The 24,326-nt window shown below is 41.2% G+C and overlaps 1 protein-coding gene and 1 long non-coding RNA gene across 3 annotated transcripts in view; one reads left to right on the top strand and one right to left on the bottom strand.

The window, feature by feature from the left end:
- galnt14 (UDP-N-acetyl-alpha-D-galactosamine:polypeptide N-acetylgalactosaminyltransferase 14 (GalNAc-T14)) overlaps positions 1-24,326 on the bottom strand; it is a 252,867-nt gene that overhangs the window by 198,898 nt on the left and 29,643 nt on the right. For both annotated transcript variants that reach the window (XM_026142694.2, XM_026142693.2), the window contains exon 2: positions 8,769-8,938. In XM_026142694.2, coding sequence (XP_025998479.1) covers positions 8,769-8,938 — 170 coding nt within the window. The remainder of the gene's footprint in view (positions 1-8,768; positions 8,939-24,326) is intronic.
- On the top strand, positions 16,155-16,525 carry LOC113006625 (uncharacterized). The gene is made up of 2 exons (XR_003269787.2): positions 16,155-16,322; positions 16,405-16,525. It is a non-coding gene; the product is annotated as an uncharacterized LOC113006625 (long non-coding RNA).

The following is a 24,326-nucleotide window of genomic DNA, read 5'->3' as shown; positions in this document are numbered from 1 at the left end:
GATACCAGACTCTGATCATTCATCACCAGAGCAGGTAATCAAATAAGCAAGCCTGACAAGAGATAATAAAAATCATTTAGTGTCAGAGTTCAGAGGGATTTTTTCTTTGTGTATTTTCGAGGCTTGTGATCTGAGAAGGATGACAAGTGTTAGCGTGGGAGGCACCAGAGCTAATACAGTGATTAATGTTTAGCTGCTTGTTGTGATTCATGGAAATATGACTAAGTAGCCGACTGAGTGTGAAAGGACACTGACGCCAGTGTGCACATGTAACACACACGTTCACACGCACAGGCAGGGCAGTGCTGAACGACTGCATGATCTAGTTAGTAATAAGTGTTTGAGCATCACAGGGTCAAAATGTAATCAAATAATTAGTAAGTGACTGAATGGACTGTTGGGTTTTTTCTCCCTGCAGCACTGTCTGGTTGCAGGAGAGATGCCTCCATTTTGGAGCAGTAACAACAAAACACTGGAGCGTTATCACATCTTCCACTGAGGCAAAACAAAGAAAATGACAAATTGTGTGCTACGCAGTGTGTGTTGTTCAGATGTGCTTCAGAGGACAGAAAGGATGATAGTTTTACACATTTTTAATGTTTTTACACCAGCTTCAATGTGGCTGACTGTGGAACCACTTTAATACCATTATTTCTCCCTAGGGCCTTGCCTGATAACTGACAGCACAGACAAATGAGTATAATAGAAATAGGAAGATAAACTAACAAAAAAGTAATCACCAAAGACGGTTTGTGTCAAGTACATAACAGACAAGAGGGCAATGACCAAATGGGTGAGTTGGAGGATGACCTTTTAAAGAGGAGGCTGTAACTCCTTCCAAGACAGCAGAGGGCTTGTCATAATACTGTATTTTAAATTTTTCAGGTAACAAAATAAAGCAAACGTGCAGGAGTTTGACCTAAAATACTTAAATAAATCTTGTCTTGTGCAAAAATAAACCCAAAAAATACCTTTGCAACAGTAAAAGTGTGTCCATAGTCAAAAATGGTCATGGTTTAACAGCAAAACTGCAATGTAAGTATAATGCAGCATTTCTGCATCCAAAATGCTTTCAGACACTTTTTGTTGCCTGCATGTTGAACTTAATTTCCAAACAATCAGCCCTTTGGTATTTTGTGTTTCTATTTTTTGTTCTAATTAATAAAAAGATCATGTACGAAAAATCTAAAGGAAGCTGCTCCATGTGAGAAACTAAAGGAAAGGATATTCAACAGACAGCCAAACAATGTTTCCAACATTCTTTCAACCACATGGTGAGGTCTTTTAACCTAAAACGCATGAAAAAAAAGAAAAAGAAAGGAAAAGAAAAGAAAAGAAAAAAAAGAAATAAAAATACTTCCTGTGATATAGAAAAACACTGGTTAAAAAATAAAATAAATAAAATAAATAAAAACAAAACATGAACCTGTGCAGCATGTCCAGTCATGAAATTTCCTCACTAATAAATATTCCACAGTTCCACACACAGTTCCACTTTCAGTGGATACTGAGGTGCATAGTGCGCAGGTGTCGCCAGCTTTCTGCAGATTCAACCACTACAGGCCTCCAAACATCATGTGCCCTTCACATTAGCTCAAGAACAGTGTGCAGAGAGCTTCATGGCTTCTCCATCTGGCAATCTGATGGATGACTCTGGGTTTAGCGGTTGGAGAACGGTACTTGTATGAATATGTAAAGTTGGATGGGGTATTATGGTGTGGGGTTGTTTTTCAGGCCCCTTAGTTCCAGTGAAAGTTACTCTTAATGCTTCGCATATCAACACATTTTGGACAATTTCATACTCTCAACTTTGCGGGAAAAATTTGGGGATGGAAACCTTCCTGTTCCAACATGACTGCCCACCAGTGTAAAAAGCAAGGTCCACAAGGAAATAGATAAGCAACTTTGATGTGGAAGAACATTACTGGCCTGCAGAAAATCCTGACCTCAACCCGACAGAACCCTTTTGGGATGAATTAGAGTGGAGACTGAAAGTCAAGCTTTCTCGTCCAACATCAGTGTCTAACCTCACGAAACTACTCCTAGAAGAATGGCAAAAATTCCCATAAACACACCCCTAAACTCTTCCCAGAAGAGTTAAAGCTACAAAGGGTGGGCCGGCATCATATTAAACCCTATGAATTATGAATGGGATGCTACTTCAGCTCAAATGAGTGTGAAGGCGTACGAGCGAATAGTTTTGACAAATAGTGTATAAAAGTGAAGTCAGTGGAACAAAATGTGTAAAATATATTTATGCATATTTTCTGCATTTGAAGATAGTGAGACAGTATATACAGATGATATTTCTCTCTATGGCATGTTGATAAAAGTGCTTTCGATATTTCTTCAATACATAAAAGTTTGTTTTTTAACAACTTGTCTTGCACTGAACATCACTTTTTGTTGTCTACTCACGCATTAAAACATTTTTCTTACACACTTCCTGTTGCCATATCAACCTATTGTGCATAACTGTAGGACATGTTTCCTCCCTGTACTGTATCAGCCCATTGTCTCCCTACTTGGATCTAATCCCTGCAGCGAAGCGGCTGTTGGGCTTATAGACTGTCTGCCGGAGAGCAGACAGAGGGAGGTTCCCCTGTTCACCGAGATAATAGCAGCGCACTGAAGTGGAGTGGTTTATACACACACGCACACAAGCACACACACCCCAACACATACACAGCTTCCTCAGCTCTGCATGTGGCAATTATCTCTCCTCTCAGCAGCTTGTGGCATCTCCCCCCATCTCCCCTATAGTCTCCTCCTCTACCACTTCCCCTTCTCTCCCTTCCCTAATCTCCACTTGACTTTTCTTCCTCCTCTTTCTCTTATCACCTTCTCTCTTCTATCTTCCTATCTTTGCTTAAGCTGTTTGTAGCTCTCTTCTCATTTCTTTCCTCTTGCATACACTCCACTGTTCCACCGTCAAACACAAGATAGAGACAGAAGCACTCCCCCCATACGCAGTAACAACCTGGACATCCTGCCTTCCCTTCAAAAATACAAATAAATAAATATACAAAACACTGCTTCAAAAGAAATTGTTTTCCACACCTCTCTGGACCCCCTACCAACCTGAACACCACTGTTCTTAATGCAGTGACTCTGCAACGCACAGACACAAACAACAAACAGCTTGAGGATCAATGTGAGATTCATACAGCTGCAAAATTAATGTATAAAATATACTAACCACACTGTAGCCCAGAGTTACCTTCAGTAGAGCTGGCTGTTTAATCAGATTTTAATTTCAATTATAATTTTGGCTTTTAGTGATTATGAAAATAAGATAACAGGAATGAAACAATTACCCTTTTGCAACTGTTTTGTGACCTCTTTCTTTTTTGTTTTTGCTAAAAACCTTATAAATAAAGAACACAGCTTCCCTTTTTAAACCTCGAGGATGAAAAGCTCGTGGTTGCAATGGTGTCAACTTGGGCTAAGTCAGCTGCTTCCTTGGCCTCTTGTTGCCCCTGTCTGCATCTGCAGACATCCTGCTGAAGAGATCAGCAGGATGTCTGCATCTGCAGACATCCTGCTGAAGAGATCAGCAGGATGTCTGCATCTGCAGACATCCTGCTGAAGAGATCAGCAGGTATAGGTGGCTCTACCAAGGCAGACTTTGGTCAAAGATTGAACTGAATCAGCCACCACATTTTTCATTTATTACGTTTTTAATAAATTCAGTGAGTTCATAATTAATGATGTTAAATACTCAAGATCATGAAATAATTGTCACTGTGCTTTTTGCCTTCCGGTTAATTGAAGATTAGGGCTAATTGAGTAGCCTTAGTTTTCAGTGCTAGGCTTTGGCATTGTTGGTGAAAGCAGCCCAACCTCAAAAATACTTTTCAGTTCAATGTTATTTATATATGCCAAATTACACCAACTGTTGCCTCAAGGCACGTTATCCTGTGCGGTAAAGACCTTACAATAATAGAGATAAAACCCTAACAATCACACGACCGCATCTGAGCAAGCACTTGGTGACACCAGGAAGGAAAAACATCCTTTTACCATTAAGAAAACTCCACCAGAATCAGGCTCAGGGAGGAGCAACCATTTGCTGCAACCAGCTGGGACCGGGGTAAGAGGTGGGGTACTTACAAGCACCCAGATTTTAACCCAGGACCTTTTCACTGTGAGGCAATAGTGCTAACCACTCCATCACCTTGCAATCATATATTAAGTAATCATCTATTATAGTTTACCAACTGCATCTCTCTTGCCGACACATTTACCCCCTGTATACACAAACTCGGAAATCGTACAATTTCCACCTGCACTGCATTCATCTCTGTGGTCGCAGCCACAGTCTTACCATCAGGGGTTACGGATCTTATAGATTCCTGATCTCTCCAAGCCTGCAGGCAATATGGAACCTAGCATCTTCAGGTCAAAAGCTTGCTTCTCTAATCTTTAGCTTATCCTTACCCCCACTGGGAAAATAACAGACCTGAAGCAGCTTCACTAAACCTGCTGTGTTTTCGCTTCTGGTGCTTTCCTTTAGAGTGGTAATCTAAAATTCTTCTTGGTTTTGTGTCTTTCTATTTAGCTTTCAAGGTTCATTGCTGAGTTGCTTCTTTAGAGAGATGGCCTGTCAGTCAATTTCCTTGGACTTGGTTTCTTTAGATGGGGCCACTGATTTTCAGCATAAGCAGAAATATTTCTGAACATATAAATATGTTCACTAGACAAAATGGAAATGCTTTTCTTGTCTGTTTTGGATTTTTTTTTTTTTTTTACATTTCTGCACATAGAAGTAATGGGAACAAGCATACATCACCATGGTATCAAAACCTCCAAGTTGTTAAACCTGTGCTTATTTTTGTGAAAGGTGAGAACAGAAAATATTTGGCATTGAATCAAACACCTAAGATAAGGTTAACATTCAAACACGGCACGCAGTTCCCAGCTGCATCATTCCCATATCCGCTTGTCTTGTCTTATCCAATTTCCTTCCCACCAGCCCTCACACCACCTTTAATTTAAGCCAAATAGTTCCTCTTGGGAACCCTGCCAAGGTGTAGGAAGTACCTCCATGACTCTGCAGTAGAAAAGAAGGTGTTTCTAAGAATACCTCAGTAGCTACAGTCAAAGATTTTACTGCAGTTTTTCTTCTTTTTTCCAATCCTAAAAGAGGATGAGGCGCCTTCATTTTCCCCTGCCAAGTGCTCCTGTGATCTACAGCTACAAGGTAACTGAGTTAACAGATAATCACATAACAGCAACCCCCCTCCCCATCCACACACATGCGTGCAGACAGACACGCACACTTCGCTGTCCTATATGAGATAAATGAGCACCATCAGCCCCCTACCTCCCTGCTAACAGATTAATGTGTAAGCGTATCCCTGGTCCCCCCTTCCTACACATCCTTCTCACTTTTCTAACACACACACACAATGAGACACACAACTCACACATTTCTCAGTCGCCTTATGTCAGCTCGACAGTGAATTTCCCTCCTCCGGTAGCACAGCAGATGATGCAAACGATCGGCACAATGTGCACTTACGCACATTAGCGTGCACATATGGATAAACACTCAGAAATACTCACACTTGTGCACAGACACACACGCGCACACAGTCAGTGTTGGAAGCAGCAGACAAGCTATGACTGAGTCAGACATCAATCTCCTCATCACACGTCAAAACACATCCGCACACAGTGATGTACATGCCGGCTACGCTAACAGATTATAGCCTGTGAGGTTGTAACCTGCTGTGCTCATCACCATCAGCCACAGCAGCAGCAACCAATCAGGACATGACCATGTTCAGCACGACTGCCAAAACCAACAGTCACCCAACAAACACCCACATGCAGCTTCCTCTTAGGGAGCTGGGTCACCATGAGCTGCCTTGTAACCTTTAACCTCCTAGGACCTGGGGTCCACATATGTGGACATCACATTTTGGGTAATTTAGACCAAACTACTTAATTTTGCTCTACAAGGGCCTGATATCCACTTACAAGGACATTATACTGCTACTGTTCTATCAAAATTTTAAACGAATATCCTCATATGTGGCTCTCATTTTTCTTAAAAACAAAAATAAGGTAAAAAATTCTTTGTTTTTACATTCATCGCGCCCCAATATGCCCAAATATCAAAGAGAAATTAAAAATGCATGCTGTGGAAGAGTTCGGGTCTTAGGAGGTTAATCACACAGCAAACACTGGCTCACATACACATGTGCAAAACAGGACAACGGATGTTCAAGCTGGACATGTACTTCATATACTACGAAGTAATATACTATACATATACTAGTAAAAAAAATCATGAAAAAAATGAAAAGGATTGCGATCTGTAATCATGTTTTGTGGTATGGGACATCAACGCCCCTCCATGAGCAGCACCAAAACAGAACTGGGATGAAGATGGGTTGCAAAGCAGCTTGTAGACACACTTTAAGCAAGCTGAAGGAGCTTAAACAGCATAACGAATGTCTGAAGAAAGTAGCATGTTGAACATTTGTCAACTGGATGCATAGAAGGGCATGACCTAAAGCTACACTCAAATCCATTATCCATTATCAAGTAAGTTTTCCCCGATGTTTGAAGGAAGTAAGTAAAATTTAGTTATATAGCGCTTTTCACAGATAAAAATCACAAAGTGCTTTACAACACAGGAAATGGGAATATAAAAACAATATAACAGTAAATAAAACAATGTAAAACAATAAAACTATAAAACAGCATAAGAAGAAATTAATCAAATGCTTTTCTAAATACAAATGTCTTCAGCTGTTTCTTAAAAGAATCAATGGAGTCCGTGCAGCGAAGAGACAGTGGGAGAGAATTCCACAACCATGGTGCCACAGTCTGAAAGGCCCGATCACCACGAGTTTTAAAACGAGTGCGCGGTACCACCAGCAGTCTCTGATCTAATGACCTTAAAGCCCGAGAAGATGTATGTGGTTTCAGCAGGTCAGATAAATATTGAGGAGCCTGACCATGTAGGGCCCTAAAGGTTAGAACTAAAATTTTAAAATGAAACCTAAAATTTACAGGCAACCAGTGAAGGGAGGCCAAGACTGGAGTGATATGCGATCTTCTCTTGGTGCCTGTTAAGAGACGTGCTGCAGCATTCTGCACAGTCTGAAGACGATTTAAGGCTGATTTGTTAAAACAAGTAAAAAGGCCATTACAGTAGTCTAAACGAGAAGAAATAAAAGCATGAATAATCATCTCAAGTTCAAGCTTTGATACCATTAGTCTGGGTTTAGAAATATTCCGTAAATGATAAAAACAGTTTCGGACCAGCTGCTTAGAATGCTGCTTGAGCGACATCGAGCTGTCAAATACGACACCGAGATTTCTAAGGCTTGATTTTACATAAGGACCTAAGAAGCTGATATGCTGTCTAATTTATGGGACCATGTGGTCTGGAGCAATAATTAGAGTTCCATGTCACTGAGGTCAATTAGGAAAAAGAGGGGGGGGGTGGGAAAGCAAAAACCTATAAATCTATATATAAACTGTTAAAAAAATCCTTTTCACTCCATTTTTCATTTTATGTTCCCACAGCTTCTGTTATTCCCTGATTTAATTAAAGATCTAAGATATATTGCACAACTCAGGTGGATCCAGTGCATCTCACTGCCGCTTAGAGACTCCTGAAAAACTTTTGGTACTGCAGTTTGGTACTTACTGTTTTGATCTAAAATGAAGACAGATTCAACATTGGCATGGCTTTTTTTTCTTCACTTAATGTTATTTCCGTCAGTCAGAAAGAGATTTTGCACTATTTTTTTAGCACGAGAGAAAGTTTGCAAACTAGATGCAATGCTGGTTCTGCTTTGAAATCAAGGAGCAAACAGACCACCCAGTGTGTGGGTTAATCATTAGAAACTACGTCGGGTGGATAAACTTTGCTCCCAGACTTTCTAGGCACATCAATTATGGCCGGGTGAGAAAAACCCAGGAAACAAAACTCAAAAAAAAAAATTGTAAAAAGAAAAAAATTATATATCAATGCAAAGACGTGGCTTTGTTGTTGAAAGCCTAATAGAAACAGAATCTCAGCAAAAAAGCCGTGTTTGTGTATCCCACACGATCTCAACCAACAACACTGGACCTCTGAACGCCTTCTACAAGTGCCTGGAAGTTTTTATCTCCTGAAATATACAAGTAGGGAGCTGCTGTCAATGCGGCAAGCTCCTTATCTTCCTGCTGAGCGTCTTTCCAACAGAGGAAGACGGCGCTCTGCTAAGAGGATTTCTATTTTGGTTTAATTTAATTTCTTAGCGGACAGGCGGATTGTAATTTGGTGGTTTCTCTATGAAAACGTGTTGGTTCCATAATCTAAATTTGTTTTAGTACAGATAGGGGATTCATTACGAACTCCAGGAGTTGCTGCTTTAATTCGGTGCGTGCGCGCTTATGTGCGCACACATACCTGTAATACTAAAAGCTGATCTGTGGTGTTGTTGTGTGTTTGTTGATGTGTTTGTTTATGCCTGCAGGCAACATGAGTTTGTTTTGTGTGATAAGCTCTCCTTTTATGCAGGGATGCAAACTTGTGATAGATTTATACATAACTCTGTAGAGTCTGCCTGTAATAAATAGATTCCTCCAGAGGTTTGTCTTTCAGGTGCTGCAGAAACATTTTGCTACAAAGAATCTGCACTTTCTCAAGCTCGTCTGTCGTCTTTAACACAACACACGTTGTATTGTGTCAGACTTCTCTGTGTGTTGTCATTTATACTTGTGCATGTTCGTTTTATATACTGCACTCTGTGGTTTTGTACCTGTAGTGTCGAGTGTCTCTCAGGGCTCGATCACTGGGGATGCGTTCACTCTCTCTCTGGTTGAAAGCGTACAGAGTGTACGGGTCGTCTCCGGGCTTCCAGCGCCGAGCGCTCAGGTAACTCCGCTCATCAAAGCCCTCCAACATGTCCTCCCACTCTGCATCTGAAATCTGGAAATCAGTCAAAGCTGTTAAAAAGAGAACTAATGATCACATGTAAAAGAGAAATGCACTCTCATCAAATTTGATGCGGTATAACAGAAGACAGAAGATGCAGTTTCTGTTTGTTAAATCAAAATATTAAATAAATCAGTTTGCTCTGTTTTATTTCAGTTATATCAGCCTAGGTGCTGAAAATGAAGCCAACAAGAAGTGCCAAACGGTCACTTGAGACAGGCTGCAAAAGGGAGTCATTCCCCTGAGGTGCCTGTGCTAAAACATCCAACTTAGACCATGAAAAAAATGTGTTTTAATGTGGCATAAAAATGTGTCTTGTCTTTAGAGCCCATCACTCCTTTTTTAATAACTGCATTAGGACTAAACTTTGTTTTTTAACTCACTCATGTTGGATTTTCCTCAGGCTTAATAGTGAGTGTTTCGACTGACACGCGTAGCTGCTAGCTGTGTGCTAGTGATAAATATGGTTGCCGTGTGGTACAGCCCTTCCAACAAGTCTGTGCTTCAGTTTTGGTGAATGAGAGTCCAGCATTGTATTAGTCTGACATGTTAATTAGCGGACACATGTGATTAAAATGGCAATTTCTGGTTCCTGAACAACGGTGCAGTAGAAACGAGTTAGCTTGCAGTGGGCAAATGCATGAGGCAGTCAACACAATGAAAAGATCTACCATGTGTTCAAAATCATCTTTGACATATAAGAAAAGAAACAACGTGATGTAATCTTAAAAAAAAAAAGCATCAGGTTCACAGTTATCTTTTTCTATTTTATCAGTCATCAGAACATTTGAACTAGTGAACGTTGGATTTATTCACACATGTTCTTTGCTGCTCACAGCAGAGGGCTTTTTAAAAGCATCTGAAGAGCTTTTAGGGGTCATTTTATTTAAGGGAGATTCAGAGAGCTTTTCAGTTCCTGCTTTTTGGTATTTAACAAGATGAAGGCCGTGCTTCAGTTTTTCATCCTCTTTGCTGCCTGCTTATTTTGTGACTAAACGCTGCATTTTTGTCTCTCGGCAGCTTGTTTGGTTTGTACTTTGATGTTGTAATTCTTCATTATGTGATGCTCTAAATCTGAACTATCCAAACAAACAAACATGGAAAAGGGGCGCACCACTTTTCCTCTTCTTGTTACAGACATTTAAGGGCACAAATCAGCCAAATACACCTCTAAATAACAGCTTTTCACACATGCATATTATTGCATTGTTGCACTGCTGCCAGCATTGTGAAAAGCCCAGTTTGGATGTAGCTTGTTAGCCAGTCAACAGATCAATGAGGCAATTAGTCATCAAGTCAGTCATCCAGCATGATGATCAATTAAATGTGTCAATGCAGTATTGCATGAAAAAGAGAGGCCCCAGTCACACAGGCCAAGACACCTGTCAGCAACCGTGAGGCAACCACCGGCCACGAGGGAAAAATTTACATTCCCCGACCAGTTGGCAAGTGGTTACTGGAAGGTCACAGGTATGCAGTGCAGAGGTGTGCAGAGCGGCAAACACTGCAAACTGTGAAAAGTGTGACAAACTAGAAACAAACTGTTTGCATTCAATAAGCAATAGGGCATTTCGTTGCCTTGTACTTGTGACATGTGCAATGACAATAAAGTTGAATTCTATTCCATCCATCCACTTATCCTTTTCAGGGTCGCGGGGGGCGCTGGAGCCTATCCCAGCTGTCATAGGGCGAAAGGCGGGGTACACCCTGGACAGGTTGCCAGTCTGTCGCAGGGCTAACACATGGGACAGACAACCATTCGCACTCACTTTCATTCACACATTCACACCTAGTGGCAATTTGGATTATCCAATTAACCTATCCCCACAAGCTGCATGTCTTTGGACGGTGGGAGGAAGCCGGAGTACCCGGAGGGAACCCACGCAAACACAGGGAGAACATGCAAACTCCACACAGAAAGACCCCGGCCTGATGGTGGAATTGAACTCAGGACCTTCTTGCTGTGCGGCAACAGTGCTAACCACCGTACCACCGTGCTGCCTTTCTATTCTATTTTATTCTATTCTATTCTAAGGCACAACTTACTTTGAAGGGGAGCGTTCCTAGTTTCTGGTTTGCCTCACAAATTGGTAATTAGTAGTGAAAGTATCACTAACGCTCAGAGAGTACATTATGAGTTTGGTGCAGTACACTCTTTCCAGCAACCACTTGCCAGCTAGTTGGGGATTATACATTTTTTCCATAGCAATTGGAGGTCATCAGGGGGTCATCAACTGGTCTCTAGACCTGTGGGACTGAAAGCCTAGTGATCGTTACTGGTGCTTACAGGGACTATTCTCAGTCTTCTAACTTACACCAAAATAAATTAGCATCAGACTGGCGTAAAAATGAGCTAAATTCACTGCTCTATGTCCAACGCAGGCAAAACATGACGACTTTCAAATTAGCTCCAACAGATATGTTTAGGAGTAAAATCACAACGTGTGCTGGAGATACAGAATATTATTTGTCTCTTTGTGTTTAAGATCATTTTGGTCAAAGGAGAGGCGGGTGTTTATGATGCTACAACTATAACCCGTCCAAAATCATTTAAACACTTTAACATTGTGACTCTTCAATTCAGCTCACAGATGTTTTAGTTTTTCGCACGTTTACCATAAAATATGCAAATAAACAATGTTTGATGCTCTTGTGGGTTTTGAGGGCTTTAAGAGCAAAGGGAAAACAAAAATGAAACAAAAAAATCATCTGGTACACCATTACTTTGTAATTCTGGTACACCACGCAAGACTGATGCAAGTTTTCTAACCTTCAAAAACACTGGCATCAGCTCATATCAGTAATGTATGAAAATCATATGCAGAGACTTAAAAAAAAAAAAGCTACTTGAGATACAGTAGGTAATCCATCTTGCCTGTAGTTTTTTTGTCACTTACTACTAAGTGGTAATGAACATGCATTCAATTCATTTTGACATCTGAGAATTGATGGCTGGCTGCTGAACTGTTCTGCATTCATGATTTTGGTGGTTGGAAAATACCCCCCCCAACTCCCAGAGCGACATAGAAAGAGCATGGAACAAATCTGTGAATATAACACAGAAAATTTAGGCATTTCTTGCACGGAAATGTTCTTCTTTTTAATGACTAGAGAAGCTAGAAAAACATTTTTCAACTGCAGTACCACAAAACAACAGTTTTACAGTAAAATGAGGGCGAAAAAAATGTTCTGGAAGCAAACTTTAAAACTTTTACAACACATTGGAAAGTAGACATGAATAATGTAAAGCATATGCAGTTTGCAGTTGATGGGCTATGCGAAAGCAGCCATATGGCCCTTCAACATACCAGTAAGGAAGCAAATTGTCAGTGTAAGTCACCAAAAACGAACTTTATGTTATTCATCACAAGTACCAGAGACAGTGTCGCACAAAGGAAACAACCGACTCTGCAAAAATCTTTACGTCTCCAGAAAATACAAACATTATAAAATAAGATATAAAATGTTAATGTAGCTCATAAATCCCAATCAGCTCCTGAACAGCTGGTGGTGAAAAACACAAGGTGGCAATGACTTTAAAAAAAAACAAAAAAAAAGCTACAGCTGCACTTTCTGTCTGTCAGACCTCTGCTTGGAGTGTGTGTGGAGTTTAAAAGGGAGTATATATCACTTATGAGACAGTGCAGATGCCTGTTGTTTGGGAGACTGAGAATCAGATTTCTCAGTCTTGTGTGTGTGTATTTCACTTGATAAAGAGAAAGTGTGAGTTTCATCTTTGGGTAATACATGAGAGAGACAGAGCAAGGAATAGTTTCTTTGAGGGTGAGAGATATAATGAATGTATATTATTACTCTCTCTCTCTCTCTCTCTCTCTCTCTCTCTCTCGCCGCATCATAAACATAACACAGGAGCTTCAGCAAAATCCCCGGAGGCCATATTTTTTCTCAACGACCATACAGCCCAGCATGTAGTGCGGATGAATGGACACACACACACGCACACTCGCAGGGTCACAGCGTTGATGGTGTGTGTAACAGAACAACATTTACGGTGAAGCAGCTGCCTGGATGGAGTGATGTGGAAAACGAATCATCTTCTTTTGTCCTCCTTCTCCTCCTCCTTCTCCTCCTCCTCTTCTCATTATTCAGCCATACGACTTGCTGATGCGACACATTGTCTAAATGGGGCCATTAGAGTGCTGGGAGTCAGACTCTTTGAATGTGTGTATGTGAATGTGTAAGGATGTGTTAGTGGAACTTCCCCTGGTGGCTTTAACCGCAAAGCATGAGAAGGAGAGGAGAGGAGAGGAGAGGAGAGGAGGGGAGATGAAGAAGATATTGGAGTAGAGAAAAGATGGGGAGTGGATGACAGTGGGAAAGAAAAGAAAGTGGAGGACAGAAGAAGAGAAAAAATAAAGATACTAAAGACAAAAAGAGGGCTAGAATAACACAAGAGAAAGAAAAAAGATTCAGAGGAAGAAAAAACAGGTAGAGGGAAAGAAAGGGAGAAAGTGGAAGATAGATGGAGGCTGAGCACAAAAAGAAATTAGAAAATGAGAGCAGTCTAGAGAAAGAAAACCAAGATTTGAACAATGGAAATGACACAGTTGTAGCCTGGAAGAAGAAATAAGAGCAGTTTGAAATCAAACAACTGTAGCAAGAAAGAAATAGAAATTAAAAATAAGAAAGTCATGAAAACTAATTACAAAAAAGGGAAAGAGGGAAAAGTGAGGAGAAATAAAGAACATTCAATGCTTGTCCAAATCCAGCAGTTTTAGTTGTGCCTCTGTAACTTATTAGCACTGAGAAAAAGATCTGCACTGTACCTGTCAGGTTACAGTTAGAGGAAGATGAACAGGAGAAGAAAAAAGAAATAAGAGAAAGAGGAAGTGTGCAAGGTGAAATGATAAAGGGTGGGACAAGTGGGAAGATAAAAACAAAAACGATTTTTAAAAAGGGAAGGATGATTAAGATGGCAAAGAAAATGAGAAAAATGAGGCAGAAAAATGGTAAATAACTGACAAAAAGTAGGAGATATAAAGTGAAGACAAATAAGAAAAAGATAAGAACGAGACACATAGATAAGCAAGTTAGAAAACAGGAAAATGGGAATAGGAGAATATTGAAAATGGGAGTAGGGAGGTGGGAAAAAAGCAAAAGAACTGAAGGGCAAGAGGAAAGAGAAGTAAAGAGAAAGGAAATGAGGACGAGAAAGTGAAAAAGAAGTGGACAAAGTAAGAAAAGAGGAACAAGGGCAGGCTGTGATTAAGCTTCTCTGGGTTTCACACACACACACACACACACACCTGCGGCCTTCTCGCCTCTGTAGGATTTGTTTGTGTCTTGTCTCGCTAGAAGCTCAGGAGTGGCTGCGTTCAAGGTCCCCTGGATTCTATCCTATTTACAAGACACATACCCGCACAGGTGCACACCCGTACACACACACAGCTTGTCTTCCTAATGCACCGTGGCATCCTCTCAATGCCTCTCACGGTCGCTTACATGAACACAGACATTCAATTAACAAACCTGAGGCACGAATCGCTGGACAAACAATGTGTGGCTCTGCGAGTGTGTGTGTGTGTTTGAGTGTCGAGCCAAGCCACCAAGGAACCTATTAATTCATCCAGACTAGACAGACAGATACATTTAGAATCATAATGAGAAAGCTGAAGCCTGGGCCCCACACACACACAAACACACACGCACACCGGGGTGTCACGGTCATTGCGTACTTTCTGACAGCTCACGGTGGAGAAAGGTAGCCGGGGTAAAGAGAGAGAAACGGAGAGGTGTGTGAAGGAAAAGAAGAAGACAGCAAAAGGTAACCTGTATATTAAAATGTGGTCCTGTAATGGAAGATTATTGATTTAGATCCCTCTGACCACTTTGAAAGATCCAGTCAAAGAAAGTAAAAGAGCAAAACAAGTTCACAATCAGCTGCTTTTTTTTTAAAACAAGCTTATAGGCGATCCATTACACTTCAGACGTCTTTGACTGGTGTGTTTCAGACAGTTTTTTCTACCCTTGGCTCTGTATGATACCATTAGGATTAGGGCCAGCTATCTATATCTATGAAGCCTCACCCACCTGCTGTTCAAAACTCTCGTTTGTGCATTTTGTGAGAGGCAGCCAGTTAGCAGAAGCTAAAGCAGCTTGTTTCAGACAGAGGATAAACTGACAGACCGCACAAAGTCATAGTATTTAATAAATAAGGATAACTTCTGACTGTGAATCAGACGAAGCTACTCTACTAGAGTCCAGGAATAAAACTATGCAGCTGGAAATGATCATAAGTGATATTGATAGTAGCGTTGCATGCCTGAACTTGTGAAATACTCACATTCTTTGCTGCCACACACAAATGCCCGGTTAGGTTAATGTCACTCTCTGCAGGCGTTTGCAGTCCATAGCAGTAGTGTTGCCGTACCATGTAGTGATGCAGCTGGTCAATGTGCTCTCCACAATGCAGCTGCAGAACCTGATGAGGATCTTGGCCGACATACCAAATTTCCTCAGCCTCCTCAGGAAGTACAGCCGCTGTTGAGCCTTCTTGACCAGCTGTGTGGTGTTCAGTGACCAGGTGAGGTCCTCACTGATGTGGATGACCAGGTATCTAAAACTGCTCACCCTCTCCACTTCAAGCTCCCGCATAGCAATAGATGGCATGAAATCATCACATCTACACATTCGACATCAGAGGCTATTACCTCACTTATATCCCACTTTCTAACAGCGTCATGTATAATCAAACAAGAAATTGTTAATCATTAACTTATATCAGTGTCTGACCTCATGGGGTTTTTTTGTCTGTTCACAGCAAAATCTCCAGTGTTAAATTAACACTAGAGAGTGTCTATATAGGTCCACACCTCTGAGTGTTAAATACAACACTGTTGAGTGTTAAATTAACACTTTTGACAGTGTTATATGTTTAAAAGTAACCTAGTCAGTTTTGAAGATTAACAATGGCTAACACTGAGCAGTGCTGATTTGCTAACACTGGAAAATAACTCAAAATGTTAGAAATATTCCAGTGTTAGCAAACCAGCACTGCTCAGTGTTAGCCATTGTTAATCTTCAAAACTGACTAGGTTACTTCTGTCATGGTCCGTGGTCCTGTGTCTGTGGAATGCGTGATGCTCGGGTAGCCACACCCCCGGGCTGGGCCATCACCAGCACACCTGCTCTCCATCCCGGTGATTACACGGAGATCCACTTAATCCGGCGCTGACGGATGCTCCACGCCAGTCCGTAGTCATCTCCACAGTGGTTTCTACTCGGCGTCTGCTACCTGCCTGTCCTCCGGCTCAACTGGATCTCGCGGTGCTCACCTGGCCCACTCACCATTCCACGGACTTCCTGCCCCCACGGACTGCCACACTTCCCTCCCGAGCTCCCACGGTTCCGTTCTATCGTAAGCCCCTACTCTAACTCAGTCCTGATATGTTCTCCCCGCTTCCTGGCTCCCTAGTAATCATCTCCCCTTTCTATTGCAGCCCCCCGCCGTCCCGATCCCGGCTTCCTCGTGTCATTGTTTCCCCGGATTTTTAGTTTCTGTTTTGCTCTCTACTTTCCCCGGGTCGCCTTTCGTTGTTTTAATAAAGTGTCTTTTTGTTAGCTCGGAGTCTGCGCCTGGATCCTTTCGTGCCCGCGCACCACGGCCGCATGACAACTTCTAAACATATAACACTGTCAAAAGTGTTAATTTAACACTCAACAGTGTTGTATTTAACACTAGAGGTGTGGACCCATATAGACACTCTCCAGTGTTAATTTAACACTGGAGATTTTGCTGTGTTCAGAGTATAGTGTTTGGTGATGCTGGGTTTTTGGTGGTCAGAAAACTTTATTATTAATTCAGTTTAAATAAAATAGCAGGAGGGGGGAAAGCTACTTATTCGATGACTTTGGCCCTACTGTGCCTCTGATTGACTCCTCATGCCTAAACCAGCCAATTATCATTTATTATGAGTCATGCGGCAACACAACCCCCTGAACTCAACCCAATCAGAGACACAGTAGGCTGGGCCATAACTTTGCTAAAAAGTCTCCACAGGAATTCTAACTAAAAGCCATCTGGCGCATCATACAGTGATTTGTGCCAATTTTCACTCTTTAAAAAAAGGCCTCAGTGACCTCACTTCATAGCTGGTTCATAGCTGTGCCAATCCCAGATGAATAGTGAAGGTTGTGTTGATACGGGCATCTGACATTATATTTTTGTCATATCAACATGCAGATCAGAAAAGGTCCAAATCGCTACAAAGCATGCTGCCAAAAGACAGGAAAAATAAAAAACTGTATCGCAGGCAGCTACTAGCTACAGCCACTTGTTTTGGCATCCACCTGTCAGTCAAAGGAGCCTATGTCGTAGAGGCGAGGTTGCTTGAAGGAGAGCCCTCCCGTAGAGCCATAGATTTTGGACCAGTACTGATACAAAGCTTTTCTGCTCTACTTAAGCACTCAAAACACTTTATTCAATGTATCTTGTTCATCCTGTCATACAAGCAGTAATTTTCTACACAGAAGTGCTTTCTGTCTTGCATTCATGCATCAGAGAGCAACTTCACCAATCCTTGCCTAAGGATACTGAAGGCATGCAGACCGAAGCAGCCAAGACCACGAACTACCAGCCTTCTGATTAGTCGTTGACCTGCTCTACCTCCTGAGCTACAGCCAGAGGGTGAGTGTAGTGTGTGTGTGAGGTGGAGATTAAGGGCACAGGCCCTGGAGATCTGATCCCTGCTTATTGAGGCTGGCGCTTAAAGAGCTGAGCTATAAAACATTTCACCCCTGTTGCATTTGTTAAAAAGGGAGAAATTAGCTATAGAGCGCAAAAGAGTTTCTTTGACCTGCCTGTAGAAACAGGCTGTTTTAGGAGTGTGCCTCAAGTGGTCATGGGTGAAACTGCAGTCTTTGGCACTTGGACACAGACTTCATTTTTTAGTTGTTGCTTGTCCATACTCTACATGAGCTATATGAGCTGCAGTCAGTGCTGAGGGTATTGTACAAAAATATGGAGTTGGAGCCTCTCCATATCATAAAACTATCTCTAGAATACATATTTTTATTCCTGCACTGGTAGATGGAGATATACTGAACATATATCTCCATGTTCAGTATATCTGGTGTATGTGACCATTTTTACTTTTGATAATCTGTGTACTACAGCCTCCACTAATCCTGTCATACAAGCCATGCATATGGCAGCAGGAGAATCATCAGTATTACCTGTAATGAGAATCTATTTTAATATCAGTGTCATTATCGGTGTAAAGAGTATTAGTGTTCTTATTTTCAGAGCATTGCTTGCTTGTCAGATAGATTCACACACAGAAGCAAAGAGCTGGAGAGAGACATCAGTGTCTGAACAGAGGACTGCTGCTAATGAGAACATTGCTCTTTGAAGACACACACGTGTTTGTGCGAGGGTGTGTGTGTGTGTGTGTGTGTGTGTTTGTGCGAGGGTGTGTGTGTGTGTGTGTGTGTGTGTGTGTGTGCGTGTGTGTGCGTGCACACGCGTCTGGTAGAGAGAGTATTACAGGCTATCCAGTTGAACACAGCACAGAAAATGAAGGATATGGTGTAAGAGAAGTATAGTTTTAGTAAAACAGCCTACAAATCAAGCTTTCAATTTACTGCTACTGTTATTTCTGATAAACCAAACAATACCACACTCTCACCCTCTCTCTGCTTCTTTACCTTAAAATGTGCCCCAGTCAGATGATGAATTACCTATTACATCCAAGGCATAAATCATGTGTGTGTCTTTATTACCCCCTGTTCATGAGCACCACTTGAACACACATACACATAAACAAACATGTCAACCCCTTTATTATATTGTGATGTATCACCTTTGTAAGAACTCTAAACAAGAAGCCAAACAAGTAATGTCTCCATTATTCTGCGTTTCTATTTAAAATATCTGTTTGCTTCTGTAAAGGCAAATTAAACTCATAGCATTGGCAGTTATCGGTGACATTATTACATAAAAGGAAGGAGAATATAATCCTTCATGTCATCCAATTTGAAAATTATCTCGCTCGGGTTATACGGGTAGGAGAAGGCAGAAAGGGTGCTGAGCATTACTTATAACAGACGCAACCATTTCCCCCTCCTTTTGTGTTTCTGTGCATGATCCTATGACATTATGTGGTTGCCATCTCAATAATGACAATGTAAAAAATACAGCCTTCTAGCAAAATAATGTTAGGATAAAATAACACAGGGACAATGTGTTGGAGATGCTGAATTCAATTTGGAGCCACGGTCATGTATAAATGGCACAAAATCTGCAGGAATACAACAAACATATGAATATGGATTTTCAGCTGCAGATTAAGTGCTATGCAGCGCAGGCTGACAGTAAAACCCCCGCTTCAAAAGACACAGAGATAAGCATCCAGAAGACAGATTATGCAGCGTAAACAAATAAAAGAAACCAAAAAGGAAACATAAAAGTGTTGGATTAGTTACAGCCAAGACAGGTCAGATGCTGCACAAAACTCCCATGTTTGAAAAAAAGGGTGCACAACTCACAGCGAAACAGGCCTCATTTCCATAGACTCTTTTTTTATAATCCTGTTATCTAAAGTTTGCCAATTAGTTTTCATGCTGCGATGAGGTACCAAAGTTTTGTTATCTTCAGGTCACGACTAACCATCTTGTTATCTCATGAAACTGCAAACTCTTTTGTAAGATTGTGACTTTAGATCTTCAGATCAACTTCAGAAGGACTCGGGGTGGCGTCGCTCTTTAAAGTCCAGCTCACTGAAGGGAAACCAAAGCAGCTCATGCACAGTCAGTGGAAATGACTGAACAACTCTTCACACTCTGCTTTGATGAGAATGGAAGAGGCAGAAAGTTTCTATTATAGATAAAACTCCAAAGCAGCACTGACAGATTTTGCTGTTTTGAGATAACAAGATTATTAATGATTGATCTAGAGAAATAGGAGTTTTTATCTGTTGGTAATCGTAATTAATTTCTGAAAATGTATGCAAGTACAAGAAATATAGAGAGGCAGTGATCTCACAAGTAGGAAACTTATTCAGGATCTAAATCTTTTACATCAACGGTTTTAAATATACTTTTTATAATTGATGGTTTCTATAAACAAAATCTCTGGTCATATCACTGAGCTGTGATCAAGTCCAATCCAATTTTATGTAGCGAACACTTTTTTAAATACAGCAGAGCACCAAAACTCCACACAGCAAAACAAGCAAACAAGAAAAATTACAATAAATACCAGGTAAGATCCCAGTAAAAAATTGTTTTGAAATGTGTTTTATTAACAGGTAATGAGTGGAGCATCCTAACATCGACAGAGAGTTTATCCCAGAGTTTGCGGGCTTTAGCAGAAAATGATCGATCACCTCTGGTGGCTTTCGGTCCAGTTTTTGGGACTACTAGGAGCAGCAACCTCGGGATGATGTATGGAATCCACAGCTCAGCTATATAAGGTGGTGCTGATCAATTAAAAGATTTAAAACCAATCTTAAAATCTTAAAGTGGTTCCTATGGAGTGTCTATGGAGGGAGGCCAGGGTGAGGATGAGCAGCGGCATTTTGCAGGCAAGCAAAGGAAGTGTTGCTAAATCTGCGTTGCTTTACTTGTTTTTTAAATTCAGTTAAATTTGATTTATAAAGCACCAAATCACAACAAACATTGCCTCAAGGCACTTTGTATTGTAAGGTAAAGACTACAATAATACAGAGAAACCCCAACAAATAGATAACCCCCTATGAGCAAGCACTTGGCAACAGTGGGAAGGAAAAACTCCCCTTTCACAGGATTAAACCTCAGCCATCTGCCACAACCGGCTGAGGGTCCAAAAAGAATGAAACCTGTTATTTTCAAAAATAAAATACTAAATAAAAAGATGTGTATTTCCTTCCATTGACCTTTCTGAATACCAATGCTCTGCAATCATCTGCATGGTTTTTTTGGTGGCTTTCATGGATAAATCTTATAAGGTGTTCTTTACTGCGGTGGTTTTATAGGCTACTCATCCAATCTAGGGTCACGGTGAGGCTGAACCATTCACAACTACGCCTAATTGAGATTCACCAGTTAACCCAGAGGTTCCCATAGTGTGAGGCCCGCCCCCTGGGGGGGGGGGGGGGGGGGGGGGGGCGCAGAGCCATTGCAGGGGGGGCAAAAAAAAGAAAGAAAAAAAAAAAGAACGCTTGGACACTGCTACCATAATGGACAAGAACAGTTTGGGAACCACTGAGTTAACCTAACAAGCAACAAGCATGTCAATGGACTGTAGGAGGAAGCTGGAATACCTGGAGAAAACCCATGCAGGAACTGAGCGAACAAGAAAGTTTGAATTCAGAACCTTTGTGCTGTGAGATGACAGCGCTAACCTCTTCATCACTCTGCTGCTTCATGTCCCCTCACATGATTCCAGTTGGGCATTCGTTTTCACTTTCTCTTTCAAAATGTCTTCCACAATTTTGCAGTGTATTGGGATCATTGACATGCTGGAATATTCATCTCTTGCCAAGATTCTTGAGAGTCATCTTTTTATTCGGTATTTGGCCATTACAGTTGGCACTCCAAAATCACTGTGGCAGTACTGGTGCAGACAATTTTATTTTGGTTTTAACTGACTAAAGAATATGCTGCCAGTTTCAATCAGGCTTCTTTTCACACTCTCTGGCAAAATGGCTTTCTTCTTAGATACTGGCCATTGAGGTTGAGTACACGCCAGGTCTTTCACTGGTCACTAAAACACCAGTGTCCCCAGTGCAAATCAGAATCACTTGATAGTCTGTTTTTCAGTGCCAGGTTCTATGTAGTGTTTTTTTTTTGTGGGGGGGGGGGGGGGGGGGGGGGGTTGTAGCTTCTTTTTTTAGGATGGCCATCGGCCCTCCTATTATTGGCAGTATGCTCCTATTAAACAAGCTGCCTGCAGCTGTTCAGTAGCCTGCTAATACCCCCATTTTTTAATGCTAGCAACTTCCTTCTTGCTTTTTCAGGCAGTTCTGTACCTTGTGGATCCAACATAGACCAAATCTGACAAAGCCGATTGGGCTTTTGATGAATAATGATGCTAGGCTTCATTTTTGATTAAAATTTTTGCTTCCAATAATTCTGAAAACAAGATATATGATATAAAACAGTTGCTGTGCTGCAACTGGTTTTTTTGCAATTATGTTTTGTTTTGTGTAATAAATCTAGTGTGACCTTTTCTTTGCTTCAGCACTCTTTCACCACTTTCTAAAAGCCCTGATCTACTCACTGTTTAGTTCCAGCCACGACTACACAAGAACAAGAAGAAGGAAAAGTCATGAGAAGGTTGCCTTAGGTGAATCATAGAAAACATCCCGTTACTCTCTCTGCAGTTCTGTGCAGGTGTGCATGCTAGAGCAGGGCGATATGACCAAAAATATTTATCACGATATACATTTGAAAATTTGTGATAACAATATAACTGACGATATAATTGACACTAGACAAAATACTTTACAACTCCACAACGTTATTAGTGAAAAAAACCCCTCATCAATGTATTTTCACTTAAACAAGCAGCTGTTTTTATGTGCATTAAAGTTATATAAAAATGTAACAGTGCAAATGCAAATTCCTTGCTGACAGTTTAACCAAAAAGGCATTTCCAGTGGAAATTGGCCAACATATCCTCAGCATAACCATGAATAATATACACAAAACTTAAAAAGAGGTTATACACACACAATACGGTAATATTATGTTCAAGCACAGTACGTATCACTCCGCGAGGCTCCTGCCTACGATAGCCGTAATGCTCCGACAATCCATCAAGCTGTGCGGGTTTGTATCTTAGCAAAGTTGTACTAAAACATTTGACAGATTTTCGAGCGCCGTGTACGACATAAAATCATTTCGAGGTCAGTAAACACAACCAGAATTCAAACATAAGGCACACGGGATTATAAGGGGCACTGTCGATTTTCAGAAAAATCAAAGGATCGCTTTTAAGTGTGCCGTATTTTCCAAAAAAAACCACGGTAATAACCGTGAATGGTATGATATGGCCCAGCCCTAGTGCATGCACTTCTGCAGACTGCCAGGACACTCATTGCCCGGGTTTGCACTCACAGGTCTCCAAAGGTGAATGCTACAGCCAGCGGCGACAGGCCATGTCAAAACATGACCTAAAGAATCATGGTTATGATTTTTGCCTTAATCAAGCAGTTCTGACATCTTTTTTTTGTCATCATCTTTGTATTACTTCAATATAGTAATAAAATTGCATACCCGAATTTTACATTTTTTACTCATGGATGCAGTGAAGGAGGGTTGGAGCAACAGAGGAGGATGCAAGAGATAGGGTGAGAAGGAGGCAGATGATCCACTGTGGTGATTCCTAAATGAGCAGTCAGAAGAATTATTATAAGATACCATAATTTTGAATCGTTTAATATTTTTATGCACAATATTGTATTTTTACTACAGATTGTAGTCTCATTCTTTCCTGACTGTTCCTGCAAAAGTAAGTCTATGAGTAATATGTTTGCTGGTATCCAGTTAACAGTCCTTTAAAATCCATGTTGGAAGTTTGGGGTGATGCTGACGGGATACATCACATGTTTGACAGGTTTCTGCTTGTGTGTTTGCTTTCTGTTTGCTGGTGAGGTTAAAACACTGAGCAAAGTAAGTTGTGTTTTGGGTAACATCACCCTCTGTAGTAACTCTGCATATTGAAAAATGATGGGGTGAGAGAAACAGACTTGTCTGACTAATTCGAATAACCCAGTGTGTGAGGGCACGGGCTCCAGAGGACACCTTAGGCGCAAACGAGCCACACCACTGGCTTTGAGAAAACGGCACTAATTGACGCTCCGGGGATCAGAGCGAGCTGCTCAAGCCATCACTGGTGTAGCAGTGTGCATGAATAAAATACTGCAACCCATCAAAGCAGTGTTCGAAAGCACTACTAGTGGTCAAAAAAAGTCCACTGGGAACTTCCAAGTGATACCAATCAAAACCCAGCAGCCACAGAGGCTAATCCGCAAACTAGTGCATTTCCCCCCCTCTCTTTTTGTCTGTTTTCACTTACACAGCATGAAGATTCTTAACTTTGTTCTGTTCATCGTAGAGAAGCTATCTGGGCTAAATCATTATAGTCATTCCTAAAAAGAAATGTCTCGTCTATTTTCATGTTTCCTCATTTTCCATTCATGTTTTTTCTCCTTTGCTCCCTCTTGTCATCCTCCCTCTGTTCACACCTATTCTGATATTCCCAGCTGTTCCTTCTCCCCTTCTTTCTCCTTTACTGTCAGCTTCTGAAGTTTCTTCATCATCAGTGCTTCTCCTTTGTTATTCCACACTGCCTGACTCCTCTCCTTATTCTTCCTCTTCTCTCTCTGGCCTTCATTTATTTTTACCTACTCCCTTTTCCTTCCACCTCTCCTACTGTGTA

The sequence above is a fragment of the Astatotilapia calliptera genome, chromosome 15, assembly GCF_964374335.1.
Source record: "Astatotilapia calliptera chromosome 15, fAstCal68.1, whole genome shotgun sequence".
Classification (NCBI taxonomy): Eukaryota; Metazoa; Chordata; class Actinopteri; order Cichliformes; family Cichlidae; genus Astatotilapia; species Astatotilapia calliptera.
This window is presented reverse-complemented; position numbering and strand designations above follow the sequence as displayed.